At 43.9% G+C, this 22,254-nt stretch overlaps 1 protein-coding gene across 2 annotated transcripts in view; it reads left to right on the top strand.

Moving 5' to 3' along the window:
- The window catches only part of sik2b (salt-inducible kinase 2b), a 44,373-nt gene extending 25,688 nt beyond the window's left edge, over positions 1-18,685 (top strand). For both annotated transcript variants that reach the window (XM_075473455.1, XM_075473457.1), the window contains exons 5-15: positions 1,086-1,210; positions 1,582-1,705; positions 4,273-4,499; positions 6,637-6,789; positions 7,251-7,409; positions 9,001-9,232; positions 9,336-9,629; positions 12,325-12,482; positions 13,219-13,332; positions 13,556-13,644; positions 14,214-18,685. In XM_075473455.1, coding sequence (XP_075329570.1) covers positions 1,086-1,210; positions 1,582-1,705; positions 4,273-4,499; positions 6,637-6,789; positions 7,251-7,409; positions 9,001-9,232; positions 9,336-9,629; positions 12,325-12,482; positions 13,219-13,332; positions 13,556-13,644; positions 14,214-14,856 — 2,318 coding nt within the window. In that variant the 3' untranslated portion in view covers positions 14,857-18,685. The remainder of the gene's footprint in view (positions 1-1,085; positions 1,211-1,581; positions 1,706-4,272; positions 4,500-6,636; positions 6,790-7,250; positions 7,410-9,000; positions 9,233-9,335; positions 9,630-12,324; positions 12,483-13,218; positions 13,333-13,555; positions 13,645-14,213) is intronic.
- The last annotated feature ends 3,569 nt before the right edge of the window (positions 18,686-22,254 follow it).

Here is a 22,254-nt window from a genome sequence, read left to right as displayed (position 1 = left end):
CACTACTCATTGTGCGAGCGTGTATGTGTCTTTGTGTGTGTGTGTGTGTGTGTGTGTGTGTGTGTGTACGAACCCACATCCCCTCCAGCCCCGTTATGTAAGCCAGATTAGTTTTTTATCTGTTATTTAATTGTTTTGCAATACATTTCTCTGTCTGTTTATGTAACTATTTCGAGTTATGGAAAAAAGGGTGGGGGTGGAGAGTTAAGTGCAGATTCCATAACATCATCCCATTGATAATGGACTAACCAAGAAGGGAGCATATTTATCTGTTGTCAATTTTACTCTTTTGATCCAACCACGAACCATTAGATAACTACCAATGCCCATCACAAGTTGAGGGAATGACATTAACAATGACACAATTCAGAGAAAACCTGTAAGAAGGTTTCTTCATCCCACACCAGAGGAGAGCATGTGACTCGAGTCTTGTAAAAAAGCAAACAATGAGAAGAGATGAACAAATCATTGGAGAAGATTTGAGAACAAAGCAGACACATGAGAAGGAGAAAGTGTCTGAGAGTGATATGAGCTAATATGAAAAATGGGTTTGCTGAATGATTGCAGGCACAAAAGTTGACTCAGAGTAATTTGGCAGGTTCAACTGCAGCTTTCAGTCTGATTTTAATGAAAGGCAGACTTGAACTTCTCCACGTTTTGTGTGCATTTGTCCAAGTGCTCTGTCTGCTCTGCTCTGAAGATGAAAATCGAAGTTTTAGTCATTCTACAGACAGCCAATCAGATCCCAGCACTAATGACCTCATGTCAGTCTCCAGGGGTGGTTGCCTCATACAAAGGCCCCATTTCCTCAATGTGCAAAAATGTGAGTCGTTTACTAGATTACGCAAAATCTGTATGCAGACTCAGTTGCAGTCCTTGACCACCTTTGTTCTGCATAAATACTTTGTACAGTTTTAATACTTAAACATACAAGTCACCACAGCTCTACAGTGGATATTCAACCTTCCTTTTCTGCAAAAATCGCCGGAGAACAACATGTCTGCTATGGCCTTTCTAATATATCAGCGAACGTTAATGTTTAAAAAAGATCTTTAACCTACTCACCTCTGTGTTTTCCTGTGTAGATTTTGGATTTGGAAACTTCTTCCAGCCCGGGGAGCCTCTGGCCACATGGTGTGGCAGCCCGCCTTATGCTGCTCCAGAGGTCTTTGAGGGACAACAGTATGAGGGCCCGCAGCTGGACATCTGGGTAAGATGAGGGATTGCATGAAGAGGACAACTATGTCTCAGACGTTTTCATAATTCATTTAAACTGCATAGTCACAGTGTGAGGAATTACATTTACATGCTTTATGATGTCACGCCATTCCCTGAGTGCATCTTTGAACATCCTTTGCTGCTGGGGGGGGGGTTATGTCTCATGGTCTCCTACAACGTCTATCACAATTATAACCAAGTTTTTGCCTGTGATTTTGCGTAGGCCTGTTTATTTACAGGTGTTCATGTAAAGAGTTCATATAATGATGAATATGTTTTATCTGGATGTTTCTGATGGATGTAGTTGTTGCTCCTGTCCTGAACCTGTTCCCTGTGTGTGTGTGTGTGTGTCTTGTTTTCTAGAGTATGGGGGTGGTGCTTTATGTGCTGGTGTGTGGTGCATTGCCCTTTGATGGGCCCACTCTGCCTGTGCTCCGACAGAGAGTCCTAGAAGGACGGTTTCGGATTCCCTACTTCATGACTGAAGGTGAGAAGACACTAGCTCACTTTATTCAGGATATAATACAAATTCAAAATGGCAAATGGTGTCCACGACCACATCTCAGCACCATTGCTGCAAATGCACACACACAAACTGTTACTTCCAGTTTTTTCTATTATTGCATGCAGTCAAAGTGAGGAAAAATGGCATGTAAAATGCCTTTGAGGAACACAGACGAATAGATCATGTTTTCCTATTTGAGTCGCCGTTCTGTCAAATGTTTGCTGGCAAACTCTCTTGTTGCAACAGCAGTCTGCAGGTCATTTCATTAGCGGTAGAGCATTATGCTCAGTTAAAGGGGATACAGTATGGGGCACTCCGTCAATGTCAGCTGTAATTTGTGTCCGAGGGTCATGTGTGCATGCAAACCGCAGAGTGAGTCAGGTTGGCTGACTGTCCCAAAGCAGCCCTGCTGTTAGCGGCTGTGCTAGTTTGCTGGCTGGAGATTAAATCCAGAGCTGGAGTTGTTTATGTAACCTGGGGAAGAGCCAGTGAAGCCCTCCAGCAGCTTGCTTCTCAGGGGACTCAGTGCATGTCTGTTTGACTCACACTCTCTGTCTGCAAGGTATCTTTCTGTCTTTCGGTGGCTACAGCCGTTTCTCTCGTCTTGTCCGAACTGCAGGTCGGAAGTCTCCACAGTTGTTGAGTGTCGACTAAATTTGTCTTTTTTCTGTTCAGTACCTGGTAACAATTAAGACATACAAGGGCTGTAGGAGGCTAATATCAGCTCTAGGGCTGGCCTGACACTCAAACCCCCCTCCCCACCCTCAGTCCAGCCCCTGTTCCCAGAACAAGAGGAACAGAGTGTGCTGATTTCCTCATCCAGAAGCAGTCCATCTTATTTCCACTCTTTGCTCTCTCCAACCAGCACTGTGGTACACAGCACAACCTAGCACTGCTCTGTAAACTCTCACTAGAACATCTGTGCCCACTGAACACTAGTCTACTCCCAGTTTAGAGAGTTAATAACCACAGGTGTTTCCTGTTGTCTCCCCTGCTGTTGCACATCACGCAGCCTGTGCGACCTTGATTTTGTTGCTTGTACCATTTTTATTGTCTTCTCACTGCTTTTAATATTTAGAATAAAAGTTTGTGTTTCATTTCATATACAGAAAGTATATTCAAACTAGTGATTGACGCTTGCATTTTATAGGCATTATTTTTCACCTCCTTTGTGTTTGAAAATCACTGAAAAGTGTAGCATACACTCGGCCTCAATACCAGCTTGTCAACTTCTTACAACACGCTGTTATTCCCCCTCACTGAGAGGCTCAATGCAACTCTACACCAGCAGGGCATTGCAAGTGTTAAGTGGGATGGTTTTGTGGTTAAGTCATGGTGGTGTAATGTTCTGGCTATGAACACTGTAACAGTCATTCAGCCAGCAATCTACACGGCTGTGCAGCATCGACCCCTTCACATGGTAGAGCCTTCCCTGGCGGTTAGTAAAAGCTCAGCCACAACTGTTGCTGTAAACACGATCGCAGCAACAACCGAACCTTAGAATCGACTAGGTCAAACGAATGTATTATTGTGAACTGTATTTAAAGCAGGTTGAAATTTTTGCAGCTACACAAGCTGAGAAGAGGCCACAGCGTGAAGTTAAAGTGCATTAAGTGGCACGCCGGTTCTGCACATGATGGAAAGGGGGGAAAAAAGTTGACTTGGCCGAACTACCAGGCACGAGGTAGAAAAAATGTAATGGAAGCAGTGGTTAGTAGATCAGCGGGGTGACTGAGAAGAATGTGCAGCAGGGAGTTAATGTTGATGAACTGCTGAGTTCTCTTATTTTTCTGTCATAAAAGACAGGATATGTGCTGTTAGTGCATGAAAATGGGGCAAGAAGGAGACCCCCTGCTTGAGCTCCACTTTGAAATCTCCAGATTACCTTTCAATTTGTGTCAAATTTATGTCTGTTTATTTGCTGTACCCTGAAAGTGTCTTATTCATGAGAAAAATAAACATAACTACAATTAAAAGGATGTCAGAAAGTGAACAGCTGAAGTCTCTCTGAATAGACTGGGGAAATGGTGATCTATTGCAGGGCTTATTTGTTCAGAACACACCTGCTTTGCTTAAGACTATAGCAGCAAAGTAGATGGGTGAGGATGCTATGTGGCAGCCAGGAATGCAGTGCAGTCAGCGGGGGGGGGCAACCAGGCCTAAGCGGCGCAGCCAGGGGAACTGTAATCCTGTTAAGAACCCAGCTGTGTCTGACGTCAAACTCATCTTGCCACTAACTGGAGGTGAGGAGCTCTCATTAGGGGGTGAGGAAAGTAGAAAAGAGTGTGTTCATGTTGTTCAGAAATGATGGCAGGAACAGCCAAGATGAGAATTTAGCAGATTTAAAGCTCCTGGAGTTTTATTTCTGCCCCACTTCATTTCACTTTGATGTTTTATGGTTCAATTTGCTTTGTCGCAGCTTATAGAAAAAGTGTTCAGCTTTGTCACATAAACAACGGCTTCCATTTTAAAAAGCGCTCATCTTAAAATATGTAAGGCTATAAAAACCTTGTGACAGCCTCTATGATTGTTCTTTCCACTCTGTGCAGACTGCGAACACTTGATCCGCAGGATGTTGGTCTTGGATCCATCCAAGCGTCTGTCTGTGGCCCAGATTAAGGAGCACAAGTGGATGGCTCTGGATGTTCCAGTGCAGAGACCCGTCCTGTACCAACAGCCGCTGTCAGCTGAGGGCGAGGCGAGTGTGGGAGAATACAGCGAACAGGTCCTTCGTCTGATGCACAGCCTGGGCATCGACCAGCACAAGACTATAGAGGTGAGGAGCGGGCTGCAGCGAGGAAATGGGTTCATCTATTTAACAGCAGTGAACGGGTGTGAAGTGCAACAGGACGAGCTTCAGACTTTGAAGAAGATCATTTTGAAAGTTAACTTTGAATATGCATTTTACATTTGTTGACGATGCGCATTTATTGCGCATGACAAAGGTGAGTGTCCTACAGTGTAAAAATATGTGGAATAAGTTTCTTAGTGATGCTCACTTTTCCATAGGCGCATAGTATAGTTAGGAGGAGGTTTAAATGCCTCACTTTAAGAGCATTTATTGCTATTGTAAATAAGACACGGGCTGAAATCATTTTAACGTAGAATATTGCCACATTTTGGCTGCAGCTATAGCGCCCCAGCTAGTGTACATCACATGGACAGAGGCTGAAGTCTGTTCTGCTGCCAGCCCAGGTTCAAATGTGGCCATTTGTTGTATGTAGCACTGCAGATGTTTTACAAATATGAGAAGCTACATGACATGGCGGCAGAGAGAGAAATATGTTATTATGTTAATAGGTTTCGATCTCCACTTTCCTGTCTGCACAGAATCTTTTTTTTTTTTTTTTTAAAGGCACAAAAATGGCCCCCAATGATTCCGATTGGTCATCAATCATTTTTTGATCTTTGAGGGTGCAGTAGTTTTTAACAATCTATTATTGATCTATTGATAATTTTCTTTCATTTATGTCATGAACACATGTGCAGATATGAAAAATATATTGATGCACTGATCAATTGATGGTATCCAGAAATGTTTGAATTATGAAGCATTTATTTCTAACTTTGTGGATTTGATATGAACCATTTAAGATGTGATTAAACTGGAGTTAAAACTTTCAGCTTTAATTTAAGTTGATCAACAAAAATATTGTGTTAACCATTCAGGAATTAGAGCCTTGTTAATTTTCTAAAAAAAAATAAAAAGTTATTTAACACCTGACTGATGAGCCTTTTGGATGCAGGATGAGGTCTGTTTTTTCCAGTCGGGCAACTCCGAAGCAGTTAGTCAAGTCTGCAATCAAGAAACGCCCTCAGTGAATGTAAATAGATACGATTTACCTCACAACATAAAATCACAGGTAACACCCAAAAGCAGATAACAGGCCAGTTTTGACTCTGCCAGAAAATATCTTTATAAAGAATAAAAGGCAGACCAGTTCTTGAGCAAGATTCTTTGGGCAGATGAAACCAGAATTAACTCGGACCAGACTGGTGGGAATGGAAGAGTTCTGACAGTGAGGAGAGGGGCTCATGATCAGAATCATGGCACATTATCTGCCCATCATAGAGGAGGCAGCATGTCGTGGGCGCCTTGAAGTGCAGAGCGATAATGACCCAAGGCTTAGTATGTAAACAACTCAAGAGTTTCTTAAGGCAAATAGATGTGATCATCTTTAAAGACAGAGACTTCAGTGGACCTTTTTTTCTTGCGGAAAACAAAGCTGAAGGCCAAAACACTCATGAACAAGTAAAGGCCTGGCAAAGCGCCGTAAGGGAGGAAGCTCGGTGTTTAGAAATGTTCACGGGTTCCTGACTTCAGGCAGTCATTGACTGCAGAGTACTTGGCATGAAATACCGAGGATGTAGACCACACATAGCCTTGAAGCAGCTTATCAGCTAGTTTTGTCAGGGGGTAGAAAAAAAAAAGGGGGGGCTGTAATGTCTGAATGGTTAATGCATTTTTTATTTTTTTTTTGTTAAAGCCCTTAAGTTAAAGCTGAAAGTCTGCACTTCAATCACATTAAGATTACTCCATTGTAAATCAATTGTGGTGGTGTGCTAGAGGGCAATATTATTAAAATGGCATCGCTTCTGGAACCCACAGTTGGACTAAAAAAAATGTGTGAGCCTTTGTGCCCTTTTTCATCCACTTAATCTAAGGGTAAGAAGCTGTCATTTTTCCTGCACTTGTATTTCATGTGCTGCCTTTGTTTTAACACAATTCTATGAATTGTATTTTTATCTGCTCCTCTGCTACTGCAATAGCCCAGTTTCACACGGGGATAATTAAAGAATTATCTTCCCGTATCTTAAGAGCTGTCACAGTTAAAGCAACCAAAATAGAAGTTGGACTTAACTAATAAATTCAGTGGCAGACTCCACCCTTTATGCTGTCTGTCTTCCTCCAGTCTCTGCAGAACAAAAGCTACAACCACTTTGCTGCTATCTACTACCTGCTGGTGGAGCGGCTCAAGGCCCACCGCTGCAGCTTCCCTGTCGAACAGAGGCTCGATGCCCGCCAGCGGCGACCCAGCACCATCGCTGAGCAAACGGTCATCAAGGTAAGCACAGAGCGACGGTGCAGCTAGATGGCTTTTGAATAATGCGTGCTGCTTACTATCCGTGCCTCTCTGATCAAAGCTCTGTTATTCACACCTGCATCCAGGAACAAACAAATGGTCCATTCATTTATTTATCTACTTCTGTGCTCCCGTGCTGTCTTCGACCCCAGCCTTGATCTTAATACATTTCCCTCAGTTACATTATTCATTATTTTCTTTTCTCTGCCCGCTGCCACTTCTCACCATCACAGTGCTATTTCTCGTCCATTTCCCTCAGTGTCTCAGAAGGGGCTTTCTTTTCTCCTTTGGGATTACAAAGTCAAATTCACAACAACTTTTTTTGTTGTCCTAATTTGACTGTTAGTAAAGGTGTTGTTAAAAATCACTGACTTGGAGGAGTTGTTGTTATTTTTGGACACGATCTAAAAGATTGTCCTTGTCTGTTTTCTTCTGCTTCACAGTCGACCAGCGGTGCAGCTCAGGTGGGTTTGCTTCCGCAAGGCGTTCGTCTTATGCGCTCCCCCGCTGTTCCCCAAGCCTCCTCCGATGCTTTCACCTTCTCCCAGACTGCTTGTACCCTGGAGCAGAATTTCATGGTGGAGGATGTCAACACGCCCAAAGTAGGTCCAATACCAGTATGAACAGTGTGAGGCTTTGAGGGCAGTTATGCATTTTTTTATTTTTTTTATTTTTTGCACCTCCTGGTGCTCGTTCTCTGTCCTCTTGTTACAGCTATCACATACAACTTCTCAGTCATGGAAGTAGTTATTACCGTCATCGACTTGAAAGTGATTTGCTTTGATTGGCATGGTCATTCACTGTGAATCAGAAATGCCTATGCACGGCTGTGTTTCTGTGACTGCGTTTGTGTTTGCCCACATGCGTCCCCCAAACTTTGAGATTTGGAGCACCAACCTGCCAAAGTGCAGTTGATTTGTCGCCTTATGTAAGCAGCAGATGTCACTTCACACAGGACAGCTGCCTGTCTTTCAAGCTTTCTAACACACACACACACACACACACACACACACACACACACACACAGTGCTCTCCTTTCCTCTCTGTTTATTTGTACTAACCAGCTCCCTTATCCTCCAGCCCTATTGGTGGGCTGACCGCTTATTACAGAGCATAGACACTGTTGGTCGGACTTAACCGCCTCACACACCTGCAGTCCTACACTCAAAACCAAGCACACACACTCGGTTTAAGCTTTCTTTTCCATCCGACCCCCACTCCAAGCTCCTCTAAGGAATGATTTGTACATTGCTGTGTGTGTGTCTGTGGTAAGCAGAACAGAGCAGAGTCAGGGTGCGTGTTATCTGCGTGAATGGAGTCTGGTTATGTAAGCAGTCCTGTGATGATGATGTGACCTAATGCTGAGCTGAGTGAACACACATGGACAGGAAGCTGCTGCGCTGCCCCAGTGATCTCGCTGCCCAGACTTCCCACCCATCAGCCAACAGCTTTTTTTCTTTTTCAGCATTGGGCTTTATCCTCCTGTTTCCATTTTGACTCTTTCTCTCCTCTTTCAGCTTCCTGTCTCTCACCTTGTTTTACTCCTTTAGCTTCTCTGTGCCTTTGGGAACTACCACCCCTTTGTGTCTGTTTCCCAATGTAGTTTCCCCTCTTGTCCTTTGTGTGTGTGTGTGTGTGTGTGTGTGTGTGTGTGTGTGTGTGTCTGTTGGGTAATAGCATTCCTCTCTCAGCACACTACAGAAAGCAGATGAGGAATTGGGCAAAGTTTCTCTTTACAGACCAACGCCAGGCTTTCCGGTTACTTCGGCAACTAATGTGGATGATCTGTGTGTGTGTAACATTTGTGTGTACGTGTCAGTCACTCAGCAATTTTAGTCAAAGCTCACTTCCTGGCCCTGCATTCCTTTATCCCCACCCTCCACCTCTGCACCAGCAAGCACTGATCTGCATGCTGTAACTATAACACACCAACACACTTCCAGTATGAGACCAACTGTCGTGAGCGGGGAAAATACAGAGGGAAGAGAGTAACTTATGGAGTCCTCATTCTCCGTGTTGCCTCTGTTTTGTATCCAAGTTGTGTAAATAATGGATTTTTTGTGGGAACTCTGTTTGTGTGACGCCTCTGGTACTTTTCTTTTTTTAATGTCTTAATGTGTGTGTCCCGCTCTCATATGGTAATATTCTATTTCAATTGTGTACTCTCCTTCTGTTTCTATCACTCCCGTCTAGGTGAATGGCTGCCTGCTAGACCCCCTTCCTCCCCCGACTGTCCTCCGCAAGTCCTCCACCTCGTCGCCTAGCAACATGATGGAGACATCGATTGATGAGGGCATTGAGACCGAGGAGCCCGACACAGAGGATGATCCATCCCACCTGCTCTCGGCCTATCAGACAGCTCGATTCGGCCAAAGGCGACACACCCTGTCAGAGGTCACCAACCAGCCAGGGCCTTCAAACCAAGGTACGATGTCACCTTATGGACACTGTTACATCCATCTCTTGATATGTGCAAAACTATTACTCTGGATCAATCCCTTGACATTGAAGGAAATTCTCATCCCCAGGTAAATTATTCGCTCTCGGCCACAACCCCTCCATGGGTAGCGTGGACTCAGATATTGGCTATGATATGGGCTCCATGCATAGCGACCTCAGTCTGCTGGAGGATCCCCCCTCCCTCAGTGAAGTGGTACCAGCCAACAGCTCTGCCCCTGGCGTCACCCCTGCACCTTTCTTAAGCGCAAGGCCTGCCAACCCAGCTATGGCTGCCCTGACTTCCCAGCACAGGGAGACGCACAACCGCTCCCCCATCAGCTTCAGGGAAGGACGCCGTGCCTCTGACACCTCCCTCACCCAAGGTCAGAGCCAAAGATGTTAAGCTGTTGTTTTTCTTTGGACATTTCACTTGATCTACTACTTCTCTATAAGTACTCAGACTACATCCACAAATATCGTCCTTATTACTTGCAAGCACTGTAAGGGTCATACTATGTGCATAGTGGCCATTCTGTCACCTTTTCAGAGGCTCTTGCTGCAGATTTGAATGTACAAGATCAGAGAAGTTTAAAAAGCTTCACACCAGAACCTGGTGGTGGGAGAAAAATCAACCTTAAAGAGGAGCTGTGCTGTTTTTCTACATCTATTCTGTTTATAGGTGTGGCACTTGAGCCAGCTTCAGATAAGACTTTAGATTTAAAGCATGAAATGATATACACCTTAAGGTGTGACACGACAAAGAAGTGATTGTAGTCTGGTTGATAGATGCCATGAGCCACATTAGCTTGGCCTAAGGTAAAGTTTATTCTCTGTTTATTCACTATCCATTGTCATGCATCTGTCCCCGCAGCCCACTGGATCCTGGCTTGGCTTGTGTCAGCTATTAAAACTAAATGAGAAGAATTGGATTCTATTAACCAGTGTAGCTACCAGTGTTCCTTTCTAATTCAAATCTCCATAAAACTGAGGGAAACCACTTTGTTCTTTGATTCTGGGTTGCTGGAATAATATTAGATTAATTAGTTTCATACCACAAAGGTCACAATATGAGCACACTCCAAATTTAAGGGCAGCTATTTTGAGTGAATAAAACTACTGTTGGCTTGACCACAATCTGATCATAGACTATATAAGATTCTTCTTTTCCAATAGGATAATGTCTAATTATAAAGTCATGAACATTGTAAATAATGTTTTCACGTGATTTCAGACTAATGAAGACATAGTTCTAAATAGTATCTTTTAGCGTTTCAGCCAATTGACCACCCTAAATGTTACACACTGGAACTTTAAAGGGGTAATATACAACCTTAAGAAACCGCCGAGAGCGACAGAAACTCGGACCAAAACAGCCAAAACCGAATTTGCACTGTGTCAAAAGGCTCATAAATCTCTCTCTCTCTCTCTCTTGGATAAAGCTGACCAATTTGGACTCAGATCATATCCCTCATTTCAACATTTCAACTGAATAAGGTGTGAAAGGCAGTCCGCTCTGCATATGAACATGAATACACCTTTCTATCTTAAGATATTATGTAGGTGTTTGCTGCTCTGTTAGGGTTTAAAGGGATGTAAATGGAGCTAGAAAAAGTTAAACCGTAATCTAATTAATCTTTGCTGGGGTCAAAGATCAGCTGAGAAGTTGGCTGAATTCCCCATCGAGTCAAACTTATCTTTGCAACCACAGCAGTTGCTACCTTCTGGTCGTGGGAATGAATGCATATATAAAGGAATTTAAGCACTGGCTTCTTTTGTCAAAATTAAGGCTTTAACTTTGTTAGGGTTGCTCGCCTTGGCGTGGGTACCGGCAACAGAGTTCCATTAAACATGTCATTTACCAGCAGGGTTGAATGAATAGTCTGCTTTTTATTCCTGCTTTTTATTCCTTTATACCTTTTGCTTACCAGCGCTGGCTGGTACTTGGCCACAAGACACTCTTTGACAACCACTGTCTGCAGAGGATGTAGACAATGCAGGTTTTGAGAAATGCTTTGAAACGCAATGTTTTTGCATAGATTTGCAGATCTGAGTCTTCTGCTCAGTCACTACAAGCTGATGATACTCGATGCATCAAGTGTCAAATTGCACATGTTCATGCTCCGGTATCCACAGCAACTCTGGTTCTCATGACGCAGACACAACACTCCTATCACTACTCCTTTAAATCTTTATCCACACACACACACAAACGCACACTCCTTCTCTTCCTGTTCTACACCCCCCCCCCCCAAATCCGCTCAGTGTCTCTGACGACTACAACGGTGATGATTCACCTTGTGAATCACAGACACACATTTAAGGTTTCAGCCCACATATCTCCCTCTCTTCCCCCTCTTCTTTTAACTCTCCTTTTCTTTCTGCCGCTCACTCTCCGTCTTGCTCTCCTTTCCACTTTTCAAAGTCACAGTCTCTTGCAGCCAGGATTTCTTTCTTCTTCACACCAGAGAGAAATGGGAGCCAAAATAATAGAGGGAATGTTAAACAAACCTCTATCTACCTTGTTTTCTTTTTGTTTTTTTTACTTTATTCCGTGCCTGCGGGCTGTAAATCACCTGCGCTTTAGCCAAAGCGAACCTATAATTCTAATTTGAAAATATGTACTGCATCCTCCCTGGCTCCACAGTGACAGTCTGCGCCGTGCGCTGCTAGTTGGTATTTGCAGTTATTTATTTAGTTTTCATAATCCTCTTTGGAGAGTGTTGATGCGGTGGATTCTTTTGCGTCAGACTGCTGAGTCTGGTTTTAAATAACTCCCACCATCACAGTGAGTCAGGTCCTATCGTTCACAGCTACAGCTCATCACCACTGGATGGGTCTTATCAGAGCTGCTTGCATTTGCGCATACACACACACGAGTACAGAGATACTGTCACATGCACGCACACGAATGACGTACATCCAGGACATTGTCAGTCGGGGCGATGAAAAGTGCTCTGCGGTCAAACATCGGCGAGGAATTAGACGGCTTCTCTAAAAAAAGGACAGCATTTGCCATTCCGATGTGGAGGCAAAAGTGATTCTTTTGGATGAGTTGTAACAATTTGTTTATCCTCACAGGTCTGGTGGCATTTCGGCAGCACCTCCAAAACTTGGCAAGGACCAAAGGCATCCTGGAGCTCAACAAAGTCCAGATGCTGGTTGAGCAGATGGGCTCTGGAGAAGGGGCCGCCATGGACCCCCTGGGACCACAGCACCATTTGCACAACCTCTTGGAGGTTAGTCCCTCTGCATGTTCACACAAACGCATACTCCAAGATCTTTGTCTTCCATAAAACCCATTCTGAGCTTTAGTCCTGCTACTGTCCTGACTTCACATTGGAGAGGAAAGTGAAAAAGAAAGGAAAAAAAAAAAAGCAGGCGCCCTGGCTGTTGTATAACCCCAGGAGAGGCAGCCAACTGTGGCTTGTTTACTGTCTCCCGTCCCCCTGGGGCTTGGAGCCTTGGCCAAAATGAATGCAGCCATTGTTGAAATCAGTCGGACTCGCCCATAGTAGTGACTAGAACTGCAATCACACAAAAAGACGGGCACGCATATGCACAGAGTGACACACTAGAAGGGGGGGGCAATTGAGGAAAGAATTGCCGCCTTTCCTGTAAACAAAAAAATAAATAAGCACAGACAAGATCTTCCTTCTTTTTTTTCTTTCTCATCTGTCATAATTCAATAAAGCTGCTCTTTGTTTGTTATGATGCTTGAAGCCCCATCATCCTTTTAATTAGCTTTTATGCCATTTACCTAATGTGTAATCCCAAGGGTACATGCCATGCACGGAAAGGCATCCAGCTGATCAGTCGCCACATGGGCATTTGGGCCAGAGGCAGCAGAGATAATTCAGTTAGGCTACATGAAGCCGTCAGACCTTGACAAAGCTTTATCAGCTGACAGGAGGGGGTATACAGGACCAGAGCCCTTGAGCATTTTGTTTCAATGCTTTATGTTTTTGATTGAAGGGTGAGGGATGCAAGCAGCTGGAGGGCCTAGCTTTATACCAAGGTGCGCCGCAGCCGCCTCTCTTGTCCCGCAGACAGAGTTTGGAAACACAGTACCTCACTCACAGACTACAGGTACAGTCAACACCACTTGTTCTGGTTATATTCAATGATCCGCAGGCTCACACAGTTTTATACCTTGTCCTGACCTGTGATGTCAAACTGCTTCGCTTACCATTCATTGATTTCATTTGGAAATTTTGGAATTTGAAATCTGCCCCGATGCAAAAGTAAGGATGCAGTTTGTAGACGGTTGCAGTGATAATTATCGGCCCCCATCTCTCTTTTTGTTCCGAAGGCCAACGTCTTGGCCAACAGTCCTGCTAGCTGTCAACTTTTCTGTAAGGAGTCCCCTCGAAGTTTAGAGCAACAGCTGCAGGAGCACAGGTAACACACACCTCCCAACACTGATGTCCCTCATTTTTAGTTTCTAAATTGTTCAGTGATTTCTCTGTTGTGTTCAAGAGCTAAACTTTATTTAAAGGAACAGGAAATGAACCAGCCACAGTCACCCAGCACGATGATCAGACTGAAGCTCCATTTAGTTTGGTAGCATAGAGTCAACGTAGCATTGTTGCTGATTGTTAGCAGCTTTTTGTTTGTCTTCAGCGTGTCTGCAGTCGGTTGTGAAGCTTAAAGTTGACAGTTTTTACTGCTGTACCACTCTCATTCACGCTTTTCACCATATTCCTGTAAACATTTTCATGCATTTGAATCTCACTACATAGGGAGAGAAAGTCCTCATTCTTAAAGCCATCTCTTTTTTTTCTCATTAAATAGTGACAGACAACGATTTGATCTTCTACTAAACACACAGAAAATACCATTTTAGATTATGGCACATTGGTTTCCCTGTTCCCTTTCCAATTTTTATTGTGTACATATTTGCTTATGGGTTCATTTTGGAAGATTTTAATTGTTACTTGTGTGTGATTCAGCATATTATCTCCCTGCAGACTGAACCAGAAGAGGATGTACCTGCAGCAGTCACAAGGCATGGGATTGCAGGTCTACTTCAATCAGATGCAGATAGCTGAAGGCTCCTACCCGACCGGCAGCCCTGCTCTGGACCAGGCAGCGCCTCAAAGTTCCCCTCAGGGCTCGCCCATGTCAGCCACCCTCCAGCCTCAGCCCCAGCAGCAAGGCAGTGCCCAGGCCTCGCCCCCCTTCAGCCACACCCATAGCTTGAGCCCGCTGATGGAACCAGGCGAGGGCCTGGTTTATGATCCCTACATGAGCCATCACCACTACACCCAACATATGCCTCCTGGAGCTCACCTCCACCACCAGCTCCACCATCAACAGCCTCATGATGCTTCTGCCATTGGCCTGGGCTTCAGCTACCCTGCGGGCTGTGAGCAGCAGGCTGTGGGGCCTTCCACCGAGGCTTTTCTGCCAGAGCAGTACGAGTTCCCCATGGATGCCACCTTGCTGCCTCAACCTGCCTTCGGAGAGGCTGATGGAAGAGCTGTGGCTGGAGTTCTGGCTGGTTCTGGGCCATCAGACAGCCTGGGAATGCCTGAGTTGCAGGGCTCCCTCCTGGACAGTGAGATGATGGAGACCGTGGACTCACAGCATGGCTTCGTACTGGTCAACTAAAGCCAGCTGAGGGCGTTTGTAGAGAGCAGTATTAAGCAATGAGAACCTACACACCATTGAGAGCAAAGAGAATGGAGATATAAGTGGAGGCCATAAGTGTAGCAAAAGGGAAGGAAGTGTTCATTTTTGTACAACTAATACAAACTTAATTTCTTAGTTGTGATAAACCTCAACTTTTCTACCAAAATCCTCCCTTAACCTACCTCCCCTTCTCCCTCTACTCCTCTGTTCTCATTCTTATCTGCCCTGCGAGGCAGGAACAGGCCCGATGCGTGGTGCAATGTGAGCGAGATTGCCATCACGCATGTTGTGCCGCCATGCAGCCCAGCGGAGGGAGGTGGCGCTGCACATCCTGGAGGCTGACAGAGTGCAGCGTTTCACCTAGAAACTGTCTGAACGTGAACTAATTTAGGACAAACTGAATGGCAACCAAAAGCACAATGGCTGGCAAGTGCTTTTTGTATTTCAGACACCGTGGACTTCGGTGGAGGATTTTTCTTTTTTTTTTTTGAAGATTCCAGTGGACTGAAAAAACAAATAAAACAGAGAAAATAGCCCTCATTTATCATGGTACCATGAACATTACCACAAATTCAAGTGTTTTTTTTTTTTTTAAAGTGTAGTAACTCATTATTATGCTGCGACAGTGGTCATACGTAGGCTTCAACACTATTGCTTAAAAAGCGAGAATAAACTTTGGTATTTGCTGAAACAAATACCCCGAATGATGCTACAGTGAAACCCTCAAAGCTATTTTTCAGTTTGACTGATGACAATATAACTGCAGGCAATGCTGTTTTATTTTTATATTTTTTTCACATTATTTCTAACTACTGATCTCGATTTATTTCAAAACTACTGATTGCATTCACTTTCCAGGTTTCATTGGAGTCAATACAATGAGAATTAATAGCAGTTTTTTGCAGGCAAAGTGGCCGCACACGCCTGTTCTGCAGCTGAAATGTGGGTCACACAATTTGCCTGATAAATGAGGGCTGATGTGATAGGTTGCGGTGTTGAACTGTCAATATTATTCTGTTTCTGTGGCAATACTGAAGCAATATTAATCCTTAACGTCGAGGGATCGTGAATGAAAGCCTCACCTGAGGAGCCACATCTGATTGGTTCCAGGGACCTCTGAGTCGTCAGCAGTGACATCACTCGAGCTGATGATGTAACCAGGAGATAATCTCTGACATTTTGGGGATTTCAGGGATTAGCCTGAGACAGCTTTATGGATGGTACTGTGCAAAAGTTTGATTTCCGAATCGTTTTTTTTTCTTAAAAACAAAAAGATAATTCCATTTCCTGTTTTCGTTGGAAATTAACTTTACACAAAGCGCGGTCGACATCGGACACCAAAATCAAATTTCAAATTTGACGCGAGCACCTTTTGCCTTCCAAGCAGCGCCGGTCCTCCTCTACACAGTTAAAGGTACCGAGCTGGGGTCGGTGCTGCCGAATCAACGCGGGCCCGATGAGACGCCCACCTACGCAGGCATTAAGCGTCTAAATTTCACCAAACTTTTGCACAGTATCGTGTGTGGACACGTGCTTGGTGAGTGGGATTACTTTTGTTCGCACAATTCAAATTTTCTGCACCCGTCACATCGTCGTCGCTGAAAAGAAGACAAACACTGTATCGACTGCTTTCTTAACAGGAACACAAACTGCGATCGTGCTTTTAGATGAATTCTGGTTTACATTCTCACTGCTCCAGTCATGCCTCTGTGGTGTTTTATTGACTAATTACGTTTGCTCTAATGGAATGACCCCTTGAAGAGTCCCTGCATCAGATTTCCCTGAAAGAATGTTTCCTCTCGGAGGTTGCAGCAGCTGGAAGACGAGGACCTGCAGAACACGGGTCACCTGAAGCTGCAGTTTGACTCGCAGCGAGCCGGCATGGAGATGACACATCTTTCTCTTTTCTTTCTTTTTTTTTTTTTTTTTTAACAACACTTCGGCTCTGTTCAATCTACTTGAAGTGCACAGAAGAAAGAAGAAAGATATCCACTTAATTGGAATAATGGGACGATGAGCGTCACAGGATTGAGATGGGCTTATTGGACTGTGACCATCTGCCAGGCTGCATGACCTGCAGTGGTCGGGGTTAAACCATAAGAGTGTTTGTAGTCAGATTAGCCCGCAGACCAGGCAATCGCTCTGGTTTTGTACACTTGACTGAGCACATATCTCGGCTGGGGGACAGGGGAGGTTAGATTTAGTGGTTTATACAGTAGTTGCAGTTAAAAACAGGTTTAGTGGCGGCAAGAAAATGTGGACCAACTGCAGCTGCAGTCCTTTTGCTAGACTTAAAGGGGAAATCCACCCCTGAATGCTTTTTCACAACAGATTAAAGCTACTGCTAATAATCGAATGATCTGCTGCTTATTGGAGCATTGAACAGATTCATCTGACCAACAGTCTGAAAAGAAATTTGGCAAATTTCCGTTCAGCTCTACAGGAAATGAACACTGTTAGCTTAGTAAACCAGTGTTTTGCTCTCACTTAACAGTTGAATGGACAGAGATACTAAAAAAAACTGAGCAACAGTGGCCTCAGTAGACCAGAGTGCATTGCAGGCCTGTTGCAAAACAGGTTCAGTGGTTGCATTAATAGTTCCAACCCTTCAATTTTCAAAGTCATCAGCTTTGGTATGTTTGTGTTCAGACGCCCACGTTTTTATTAACGGGAATAAGCTCACACCCAGTCTGTGGGTCACGTTGAAGATATCCATTAGAGAGAAAGGGCAAAGTGTTTGATGCGTTGGTTGAAGAGAAATCTTTTTTTTTTTTTTTTTTCCTTAGGTTTATAGAGCATTAAATTGTTAGCACTGATGGCGTAAGAGCATTAAAGTGTGCGCTTTGCCTTTTGTCGATGGTCAGGCTAAAGAAGATCTGCAGGATGATCTGTGGAAGTTGAATACTGGAGCACTTTGACAACACGGGGAAGAAGAGCTGTAGCAACAGAGGGAGGAGGTGATGGTGGTGGAGAAAGGTGGGGAAGGATTGTACCGCTCCGCCGTTTCCTGGCAGATGAAACGCATCGCCATCTGAAAGGAAACGCCTTTCCTCCTCTCTCTTCCCCATCACTAATGGACACAAAGCAAATTTCTTTCAAGGAAAGACCAGACATAGTAACACTTTATTTGATTGTTGATTTTAATCCAAGAAAAAGTAACACTTTTCAGTTTATTATGATGAGTGTTCTTTGTACAGAGTAGGGGTTGTAGTGAATCCTCAGCGCACGCTCAAGTTCTACTGAGGGAAGTCGTGTTTAATAGTGCTCAGTGTGCCTTTTTACTTTGCGTATTTTCCGTCTAAATTAAGACTTTGAATAGCACCAATATTTTTTTGGTTTGAACCCTTCTGTCATTTATTACGATGACTCCCTCTGTGTTTCTTTATTTTGTTTTATTTCCTGAACGTACATAGAACCAGGTTTTACAAAGGTACAAAACCAAAGTCCCTCAGAAGTTTCCCTGTACGACCCACCGTGTGGAGTTTTTGGAGCTTCTTTGTCAGCTTCTCTAGCGTGCTTCTTCTCCTTTTCTTTTCTTTTTTTTCTCTTCTCTTTTCTTTTCCTGGTCAATCAGTGTATGCCATTTATAAGTATTACAGCAATATCTCTCTAGTTGAAGACTAAAGTTATGAAGATTCTAGTGGATGTGTTTCCAAGTATCATAATTTCACCTCTTGTTGATGAAACAAATGACAAAAAAAAAAAAATCAATCAATAGAAATCGAGTTTTATATTTACCTTCATTGATGTTGACCACACATAAGCTAACTTGCTGTTGAGATTAAAAAAAAAAAGTTTATTGAACAGACTAATGTCTTTGTGTGTTTTTTGTTCCTCTGGATCTGACAGAATTTGAAATGACACCGTTTGTCTACATTCTGGTTACTGAAAGGTGGTTAGAGGGCTAACCAACCGCACACTCAGTGGGGTTACATAGCACTGAAAGGATCGGATAATTGGCTAAATTACAATAAGATTGAGTTATTAAGTGCATGTAGACACCTTAATCTGACAGTAAATTGGATCGGATCGGATTACTCGCAATCAGATTAAGACCCCGAGATAACTCGGTTGAAAGTCAAATTAAAGGGATAGTTCGCCTCTTTTGACATGAAGCTGTTTGACATCCCATATTAGCAACATCATTTATGAACATTGACTTACCCCCTGCTGCGTCCTGTGAGCCGAGTTCCAGCCTCGTTTTGGAGTTGACGAAGGTAGTCCGGCTAGTTGGCTGGGGGCACAAAAATAAAGCGTCTTGCTTCTCAAGCACTCCCTAGCCACCTAGCGATAGCCGCACATGTTACGGTGTTTGCTGCTCGGAAGCAGGGGACTGCTCGGTCTGCTCTTCGGTCTGCACAGTTTACATTGGATGTATTGATATCAAGGGAGGCAAAAATAGCGCCAAGCGATGTGAGGTCTGACTTTTTCCTGGACAACGATTTTGTGATGCAAATGTATTACTCTTTTGAACGCATATTGTTTTGAGAAGCAAGACGCTTTATTTTTGTGTCCCCAGCCAACTAGCCGGACTACCTTCGTCAACTCCAAAACGAGGCTGGAACTCGGCTCACAGGACGCAGCAGGGGGTAAGTCAATGTTCATAAATGATGTTGCTAATATGGGATGTCATGCAGCTTCATGTCGAAAGAGGCGAACTATCCCTTTAAACGTGTTTGCAGCATGGCTGTATTATAAGTGGATACGGCGCCGCCTCTCACTCAGTGGGGTTACATGGCACTGAAAGGGTCAGATAATTGGCTAAATTACAATAAGAATGAGTTGAGCAAGGGTAATTATTCTTGGATATATGGCGGTGAATGAATCGGATCAGAGGCACAAAGCAAGTCATACTCCGATACGATAGGTGGAGCTGTACCCATTTAAACTATTGCTAATAGAGCCACTTCTGGTTGACCCCTTCAACACCAAACTCAGGCATTCGAGAAAATGGCGAATGAAGAGCAAGATGAAGCTACGTCCCTCTATATTTCATTTGTGATGAGCTGCTTATTGCACAAACACGATGCACGACAACGGCGCATTCTCCATCGCGGTGTTTTTCTTTCTTACGGAGACAACAACAATAATATCGTCTCTTTCGACTTCTGGTTCCCGACCCCGGGAAAAAATCTCAAGCATGCGCAGAACGCAAAGTCTAATTCACCACGTGCTTCACCCGTCGACCAGCACGTTTATTTTGACTTTCAACCGAGTTATCTCGGTGTCTTAATCTGATCGCGAGTAACTCGATTCGACCCAATTTATTGTCAGATTAAGTTGTCTACATGCACTTAATAACTCAATCTTATTGTAATTTAGCCAATAATCCGATCCTTTCAGTGTCATGTAACCGCACTGACTTACTATCTTTTCCACGTAATCGTGTTGTCTTGTAACTCTTCACCACAGCAGTCTGATAGGGTGCAGTGGTGGAGGCGAGGGTTACTGACCTGGAAGACTGGATCACACCAAGCACTCTTATAATAAATGTTTGAGTCAAAGTGGAACCTCTAATCGTTTCGTCCAGAAACGAGGCACCCGAGACCTGTCACATCATTTAGATATCCTTTACTTACTTTCTACGCAGAGCCTCTGTCGACGGGATTTGTACCATCACAGTTCTGCCTACATCACGAATATGCTGCGTAATCATTAAAGGAGAAGTTCAGTTTTTTTTTTTAACCTGGACCTTATTTCTGGCCCACAATAACAACAAGGTCAGCTCTGAACTAACAGTGCAATAGTTACATGTTCATTCATTCCTTCGTCTTAAAGGGATAGTTCGCCTCTTTTGACATGAAGCTGTATGACATCCCATACTAGCAATATCATTTATGAATATTTTCTTACCCCCCCGCTGCGTACTGTGAGCCGAGTTCCAGCCTTGTTTTGGCGTTGACAAAAGTAGTTCCGGCTAGTTGGCTGGGGCCACAAAATTAAAGCGTTTTGCTTCTCAAAACAATATGCGTTCAAAAGAGTAATACATTTGCATCACAAAATCGTTCTCCAGGAAAAAGTCAGACCTCACAATCACTTGGCGCTATTTCTCTCTACCTTTGTATCACTGCGTGCTGCTTCCGAGCAGTAAACACCATAACAGGCGCGGCTGTCGGCAGGTGGCATTTTATGCCAGAAATAAGGTCAGGGTTTAAAAAAAACAAAAACTTCTCCTTTAAGATTCTGTTGGGGCTCTCGATGGGACAGTGGTAGTTTTCACGGTTTAGCTTCGGCATGTCACCAGAGTAGAACATCAGTTGTCATTAATTTGAAAACGTACCATAATGCTCCACCAGGTCCTCGGTTAGTCCTTGTCGGACTGTTTTTGTTCCTTGCACATCCAATGAGAGGTTTCCAGTTGCCCCGCGGTGAATTACATCCATGGAGTCTATCCCAGCTGTCATTGAGTGAGAGGCAGAGTACACTCTGGACAGGCTGCCAGTCCATCACAGGGCCACATAGATCACACCTAGTAATTCAACATGCCTGTTTTTTGGAAGCTAGAGTCCCCAACATGCAAACAGAAAGGCCCCAGTCGGGAATCGAACCTGGAGCCCTCTTGCTGTGGTGCTAACCACCATACTGATCATATCAGTTCTGCTTTAGTGACGCGTACCCCTAAACCACTCTTTGATTCACCAAGTTAGCCCTAACTGACTAACTGACTGGGGGTTAGTTGCTTTCTTTGCTGAGCACATAACATACAGGCTTGACCCCCTTATAGTGAATGGTTTAGTCTTTAGGTGCTCATTGCTCATAAACAAAATATACAGTTAGTCAAACATTTCATTTAGACCTCGTTCAGTGTGCAGCCACTCAATTTCAAGTGTTTGTGAAGTCTTCAGTGACAAGTGTCACCAGTAAAACCAACAGCTGGCTTTCAAAGATGACTCAGTAAACTTTTTTAGAAGTTCATTGAAAATAGGCTGAACAAAAAAAAAAAAAAAAGTTCCTTTCTTTGTACAAAAAAATATATATATATAAATAAATAAAATGCAAAAATCAATCATAAAACACACCGGGCCTCTCTTTTGTACACACAGCTGTGAACCACCGAGGCAATTTGTAGGGCTCTTTTATAGTCGGTGTCAACAAGCAGGAGGGACTAAATAATTCATCACCAATGATGAATGAGCGCTGTGGCCCTGACTGCGATCCGTGCTCTGCTATCACATTTAACCCACCACTATCTGTGGATATCTATCAGACTGGGTGAAACTCAAACACCTTTTCAGATCAAGCTGGGGGCACGTCCAGTGCTGAGTTCTGATTGGTCGACGCATCTGAGAAGAAGACAGCAGGGCGTCAGGCAGCGGAGGGACTCCTCGATGCTGTGCGAGAGCAGAGGTTTGCCCCTAATGTGTAGAGAGAGAACAT

The sequence above is a fragment of the Odontesthes bonariensis genome, chromosome 9 (genome assembly GCF_027942865.1).
Source record: "Odontesthes bonariensis isolate fOdoBon6 chromosome 9, fOdoBon6.hap1, whole genome shotgun sequence".
In the NCBI taxonomy this organism is placed as follows: Eukaryota; Metazoa; Chordata; class Actinopteri; order Atheriniformes; family Atherinopsidae; genus Odontesthes; species Odontesthes bonariensis.
This window is presented reverse-complemented; position numbering and strand designations above follow the sequence as displayed.